Genomic DNA, 7,516 nt, shown 5'->3' with positions numbered 1-7,516 from the left:
TAAGCTATGGTCTTTTCAATTGCCTCATATGCATGCGAAAGCTGAACAATGAATAAGGGAGACCAAAGAATTGATGTCTTTGAATTATAGTGTTGGCAAAGAATTTAAATAGACCATAGACTACCAGAAGAATGAACAAATCTGTCTTGAAAGAGGTACAGCCTGAATGCTCCTTAGAAGTGAGAATGGTGAGGCTTATCTCATGTACTTTGGTCATGTTATCAGGAGGGTTCAGTCCCTGGAGAAGGACATCATACTTGGTAAAAGAGAAGGTCAGCAAAAAAGAGGAAGACCCACAACGAGGGACTGACACAGTGGCTGGGACAATGGGCACAAACAGCAGTGATTGTGAGGATGGCACAGCACCAGGCATCATATCATTCTGTTGTATGTGAGATCACTATGAGTCAAAACTGACTTGATGGTACCTAACAACAACAACAAGGAAAATATTCAACATGTCAGTTACTGCATTAATGTCAGTGTGGAACGCAGAGAGCAGATGAGCGTGTCTATATCTGCCAGAAAACTGAGATGCAAATCTTTCCAGAGTTATTCTTGCTGCCTCTCAAGGCTCTTTGTTCATTTGCTCCTATGTAGCTTAGCACCATGGGTAAACTTGAACTCTGGTATTATTCTGTAACTAGGTGAAGGCGGCCCTGTACACTGATGTTTCAGATACAAATGCATATCCTGGTGGCCTTAGGGATTTTCACAGAAAAGCAGGATGGCCAGAAAAAGCAGCAGCAGTGACAAGTAGTATTTGTGGCTTTTAGTCCCAGCTGTGTTCCTGAATGAACGTTGTTGCGTGCCATCGAGTCCATTCCAACTGATAGAGACCCTACAGGACAGAGTAGAACGACCCCATAGGGTTTCCAAGGTTGAAATTCTTATGGGATCAGATCATCAGGTCTTTTTTGAATGACACCCTTTTAGTTAGCTGCTAAGTGTTTAACCATTCATTGAACTACTAGGGCTCCTTCCTGACCCCTCAGCAAATACACTCTTCTGTGGACTCATTTCCTGATGGTAAAATGAGTGTGTGCTAGACTAGTGCTTTTCACACTGTAATTTGCATGCAGATTTCTTGGGGGAGCTTGTTAAAATGCAGATTCTGATTCATTATGGGAGACCTGAAAATCACATTTCTGATCAGCTCCTAGTCTTGCATCTGCTACTGGTCCAAGGACTATACTTTTTTGAATAGCAAGGTTCAGGTCTCTCAACTCTAAAGGTCTTATTCTAGTCTGCCTTCTGCTGGACTAGCACTTCTTCCTTCCCTCCTGTTCCCATCAGCCACTCTGGCTTTCATGAAGAAGAGTTCTTCATATGTAGCATTGTGAGGCTGCACTGTTTCTTGGTTCACCTCCCTTAAAGGCCTAGTCTTCCCATATTGCTGGACTGTGTGAATCTTCCTCCCTCAGGACTCTGGTTTTCCAGGGAAGATTCTTCCCCCTCTCTTCCCTTTGGCTGACCTTGTTTCTCAGCTTACTTTCTATTCCTTAGTGAGTTTCCATGAACACCTGGATAGGTAAGTGGCAGCCTGCTTCCCACTCAATCCAACGTACATTGAAGAGTTTCCACTGGACTCAGCACATCACCTTCTACATGGAAAATTACAGTTTAAGCAAAATACTCTTCATTATCCATTCCTTTCTCCCATCAAAAATTTTGGTCTGGTGGATCTTTGGCAAGTATCCCATTCTTCAAGTAAAAATAACTCAAGGTAATTTTGGAAAAGACTCTTGGATTTCATTACAGCTTTATTCCATTTTAAACATAGTTTCTATAATGAGAATTTAATTCAAATTGAAGCTAATAAAGGTAATCCTACTGCATAAACCAAAAAACCGAACTCATTGCCATTGAGTCATTTCTGACTCACAGTGATCCTATAGGGCAGAGTAGAACTGCCCCATAGGGCTTCCAAGGCTGTAATCTTAAGAAGGCACACTGCCATATCTTCTCCTGTAGAGTGGCTGGTGGATTCAAATTGTTGACGTTTTGGTTAGCAGCTGATTCTTAACCACTGTACCACCAGGGGTCCTTATCTTACTGTCTGGCCAGTCTTGTGAGGCCTTAAACTTATGTAATTTTGAAGTCATTTTAAAGAAAAAAAATTATGAGTACAAAATGCTCGCAGGTCCTCTGGGAAGGCCTATGTATGTGACAGGGTTAGCACGTGGGCATCTGGTAATTTTCAAAGAACTGAAAAAAAGAAACTCTCTATTCACCTGGTTCTGTAACTTTATAATACCACAAGAGGGCAGTACAGTATCAACTGTGGCAAGCTACTTACTATCTCTTTCCAATGGGATTCTCAGCTGGTCAGGTTTTAAGACTCTCAGCAGAATGTTTGCAACCCACTCTTTCAATTGCATCCTGTGCTCTGCAACTTGAGTCTCTGTGTGACTTTTTCTGTCAAGACAACCTTATTGCTCTCTCACAAAACTTTGAAATATCACAGGAATCTGCAACACGTTCAAGGTACAATAAGAAACTGTAAGGTGACATAGTTTGCTCCTTAAACTTTCTTATAAACTTTCTCCCCTTCAGTTTTATGGAACTTTCAAATTGCATTTATTATAAAGCAAAAAGAAAGTACTTCACATTAACTTCTCCCACAAGTGATTTTAATACACTTTTGGTTTTACTAATGGTTTCAACCATAGCAAACTTTATTTACATTGATCTTCTTACCACACAGTAACCATACTCCCTCATCCCCCATATTTGACAGCATTTTCAAAATCTAACATTTGTTTCATATAGTGATTAAGGACATACTTGTATGGCACAAAGTAAAGGGGTATGCTGGCCCGGGACCCATTTGTGTCATGTAGATCGTCAAAGAGAGACCCTTCCTTTTTCCCATCCCCAAAATCAGTTTGGGTTTTTGATTCCATTAATAGACACCATTTAGGTACTGGCAACTTCTCCACTGGAGTTTGGTATTAAAGACAACCAACCAGGGCTTGTGTGTTAATATCACCCTCTAATGTGTGTGAGAATGCTCTTAGGGGCAGAGGATCTCTCTTTTTTGTGTGTGTGTGAGTTGTCCTCAGAATGCAAATAGGATTTTGTTTATTTAAAAAGCTTGAATATATTTACCACACTTCATAGCCACTTTGTAAACGTTATCAAAGATGGCATTTTACAGGGATATACTGAAGAGTCAATAAAGGAAAAAATCATCAAAGTTGAACATTTTTCACTGTGTTAGAGTTGAAAATATGTCAGTAAGGAGAATACTGCCCCATCAGAAAACCAAGATGCTAAATATAAGTGATTATGAAGTCGCTCCTCCTCCTGTATTTGTGGTAAACATGATGCAAACGGCCTTCAAAATTCTACTTCATAAGTGAAAATGTAAAGTTTATGGCTGGCTTATGCCATAATCTACCACATACGTTAGATGCAGGCCACTTACTGGTGGAACCTTAGTTAGAAAACAGCAATTCTTTGATGAATAAAACTGCTGGAGAGGTGAAGACTTTACAATACCTGTGAATGTAAAAAATAAAATCAGCATCATAGGCATGTAGCTTTCTTGCTGCATATCTAATTTTAAAAATCCAATTAACACCCAGAATAGCTCTGGAAAGGATGTTGCAAAATATTACTACTGTGAAACTGTTCTTAAAAAGCTTCTTACATAAGATCCGTTGAAGAAGCAGTTTCCATCTAAAAGTTAAAAAAAAATTTTTTTTTTTAAACCACTCTAGACTTCTATTAGGAAAAGTAAAGAGAACAAACATCATAACAGGATGCAGAAAACAAGTCCTCCCTCCCACCCCACCATGATTGATGCCTCTGCCATTAGCAGGGTAGCTGCCCATTTCTTATCTTGATTGACAGGTTAATAAGGAACCTGGGGCTATCTTTTCAGTATGAACACACAATCTTACCAATTACTTTTAAATTATTGCTAATCTATCAGAAAATAACAAGCATAAGGAATAAAAATATCTGAAAAAGTGGAAATATCTGCTGAAGCATCTTTTGCTTCCGGTGCTTTAAAAGACTCGGTTCAGAAAACTTGCCAGAATTGAGTCAATAGAATTTAGGCATTGAGGATTTTTTTTTTTTATAAGAAAAACTTGTAGTTTATAATAGTTCATTGGTTCAATTAGGAGCGAAAAAGAAGGGAGTTTTGTAATGCAATTGTCCAGCAAAGGAAAATGCTTTAAATTGGGGGATTATGTGAGCAGACCACCTGTAGGGCATTCATAGTCCTTTTCTATAATGCTTCAACTCATGCCTAGCTGCCTGCAGGCTGGCTAACAAAGCTGGGGAAAGCTGTTTAAAAGGCTGAGCACACTTGGGCTTCTGGTCTTCACTAACTGTTACAAGTCTTCCTCTCTCGCTCCCTCTCCCTCGTTCTCTCTCCTTTTTAAAGTAAAAGTCCCACATCCCTTTAATTGAAGAACTTTAAGGCTCCATGGTGGCCAATTGGTCTGCAACAAGAGGAACCGGGCAGCAGGGAAAGAAACTTCAGACTATACATCACATTTGGAGAGGAGAAAAGATCAAAGTTTTTCAAACTCAAAAGACCAAGTTCCCTACAGATTAACCCTATTCATTTAGCTCCTCTTAAAGGAATGATGGGCTGAGCCACTGGGCAGACAGGTAAAAAGTTCAACAATTGCCAAAGCATTCTTCTGCTAATTCAACAGCCTTCTGCTCAAATAAATTAGCTTAGTCTTGACAGAGGAACAATAGCTTTTTCTGTAGGAAAAGCAGCACATTTGATATACACAAGCATGGAAGGTTATTAAGATGTGAACCCGTTAGTTTAATCCATTAAAAAGTGCCTGCTCCTCCGCCAGATTGTTAAGTGACTTATACTGTAAAGTGTGATCTATGGGTTTAAAACATTAACCTTTATACTTCAGCTGTGTGTTCAGTTCCTGGAAAACCAGGTACTTTGGAAATCACAAAAAATCATGGAAATTATGGATGTGGAGTTTTGAAACCTTTCGTGATATTATACAGGATAAATCGCAAGGCATAAGTGGAATTAGTGCCTTGCCAAGTTTCATTTACATACACTAAAGTGAGAGTTGTTATCCATGGATCAAAAGAGAGTTACTATTAAAACATTACCATTAGACACCATCTTTTTTTTTTTTTTTTTTTGGAAGGTGTGAAAACTCAATTTTGATTTCAGTTCAACAATAGTTACCTTGCTAACAAGAATTAGCAGTTAACCAGTAATTTTCTCCATGCCTAAGATTAGTGCATAGAATGACAATCCAGAAAACGTCCATTTTTCCGATGTGCTCTTAGCAAGCATGGTGAAGTTAACAGCTTAGAAGAGGCAGGGGGAGAGGGCAATGGTTAGATCATTTATCAAAAGTCTTTTTATTGACAAAATAGAATACTTATATTTGTTCTTACAGGGGTAGCCTCTAAATTTTTTACAAAAAATGTACAGACTGTATATCTTTGGATATATACATATTTTACATTTTTTTCTTTTTTTCCTTTCTTTTCTTTTTTTTTTCTTTTTTTTACAATTTGACAAATAATTATATAAATACATCCTTTAATGTAAGAAACCCGTATTTACTTGGGGTGTATAATTAAGACATTTCTCGTTTGTTTACTTAAGGCATTGGCCTGGTCATTAAGAATACCCAAACCGTGCAATCCCATTAGGTCGTGGTCATCTCACCTCTAGGATTATGTTAAGAGTAAGAGTTTATGTAGGAGAATCAAGGGAGAAAATTAAGTCCCTCGGGTCAAATTTGTTGATGTTGCTTCAAGCTCAGCAAAGGGCAACCAGTGAGTGCTCCAAACCTTGGGTTTTGGAAACGTAGCAGAGTCCACCCTCTGGTGCCAAGAGAAATCGACGCCTGGCGCTAGGAGCTCCTTGCATATTAATGGAGGATAACGGGCTGGGTCTGGGCGGCTTCAATGCCAGGTACTTTGTTCTAACCAAGTCATTTAAGTCCCAGCTAATGGATACCATTAAGAGTTCATTATCATGCTAATAGCAATCAACACGGTGAAGGGGTGGGAACCTCAGACAGTCAAGTGTCCCTTTGCATTTGGTCTCCTCGACCCTCCCCTCCCCTCAGCTCAGACCTGGGACAATGGCATCTGCTTGGGGTAAGATACGGAGCTGGCCGTGCCAGACCTCCACGTTAGACCGGTGCTAACGTCGCTGTAGAGCGAGCCCCCGCCGCCACCTGGGCCACCACCCCCACCGGGCCCCGTGCCACCGCCCCCGGACCCGCCAGCGCCCCCTACTGCCCCGGCGCCCGCGCTTCCGCCCGCCGCGGCGCCCTTGCTGGCCCAACAGCAACGGGTGCACAGGGCGCGCCACGATTCGAGCGTCTTGCCAGACCAGACCCACACGCCCGAGGTGATGCCCACGACGAGGCACATGAAGTACTTGAGCATGAAGACGGCGTAATCAGGCCGTCGAGCCTGGTCAGGCTGCAAGTCCCGCAGGCACGGGCAATTGTGCGTGGCCTCCCAGCGGGGACGGTTGTGCTGCTCATAGAAGAGGCAGGCGACCACGACGGCGGCGGGAACTGTGTACAGCACGGTGAAAAGGCCCAGGCGGATCATGAGCTTCTCCAGCTTGTGCGTCTTGGTGGGCCCGCCCTGCTGCTTGATGACCGAGCGGATGCGGAAGAGCGACACGAAGCCCGCCAACAGGAACATGGTGCCTATAAAGAGGTAGATGACAAGCGGTGCCAGCACGAAGCCCCGCAGGTTGTCGAGGCTCTGGTTGCCCACGTAGCAGATGCCCGCCACGGGATCGCCGTCCACCGAGCTAAGTGCCAGCACCGCAATGGACTTAACGCTGGGCACGAGCCACGCGGCCAGGTGGAAGTACTGCGAGTAGCCGGCAATGGCCTCGTTGCCCCACTTCATGCCGGCCGCCAGGAACCACGTGAGCGACAGGATCACCCACCAGATGGAACTGGCCATGCCGAAGAAGTACACGAGCAGGAAGACGACGGTACACAGAGCCGGGCCCGTGGTCTCGTAGCGCACGTGCTGCTCCACCGCACCCAGCTCCTCATACTCTCCGCGCCCCCCTGGGCCACCCGTGCCCGCTCCCGCGCCCGCCGCGCCTGCGCCTGCCGCCGCACTGCCCGCAGCCCCCGCGCCGCCAGGGCCCGGCGCGCCGCCGCTGCACGCCACTTTCTCGTGGCCCGCCACTAGGCGTACCAGGTAGCCTACTGACACGAAGAGGTAGCAGGCGGAAAGGAAGATGATGGGCCGCTCGGGATACTTGAAACGCTCCATGTCGATAAGGAAGGTGGAGACGGTGGCGAAGGTGGACACGAAGCAGAGTACCGACCATAAGCCGATCCAGAAGACCGTGAAGGCGCGCTCGTCTTGGCTGAAGAAGGGATTATGGCAGGGCAGCGCGCAGTTAGCGATCTGGCCTGTCTTAACGCGGTTGTACAGTGGGTGCCGCTCACTGGACACGCTCACCATGGGCGCACGGCACTGGCAGCCTGGCTCGCAAGGCGTCGAGCCGCCGCCAGGGGGC

At 44.3% G+C, this 7,516-nt stretch overlaps 1 protein-coding gene across 1 annotated transcript in view; it reads right to left on the bottom strand.

The window, feature by feature from the left end:
* Window positions 1–6,084: 6,084 nt before the first annotated feature.
* The window catches only part of FZD8 (frizzled class receptor 8), a 2,120-nt gene continuing 688 nt past the window's right edge, over window positions 6,085–7,516 (bottom strand). Inside the window, exon 2 of the mRNA XM_042781160.1 lies at window positions 6,085–7,516. This exon is cut by the window's right edge and continues 75 nt beyond it. Coding sequence (XP_042637094.1) covers window positions 6,085–7,516 — 1,432 coding nt within the window.

The sequence above is a fragment of the Orycteropus afer genome, unplaced genomic scaffold (assembly GCF_000298275.1).
Source record: "Orycteropus afer afer isolate SDZICR_OR568_19922 unplaced genomic scaffold, OryAfe1.0 scaffold00090, whole genome shotgun sequence".
In the NCBI taxonomy this organism is placed as follows: Eukaryota; Metazoa; Chordata; class Mammalia; order Tubulidentata; family Orycteropodidae; genus Orycteropus; species Orycteropus afer.
Note: the sequence above shows the minus strand (reverse complement) of the source record. Positions and strands in the feature narration are given on the sequence as shown.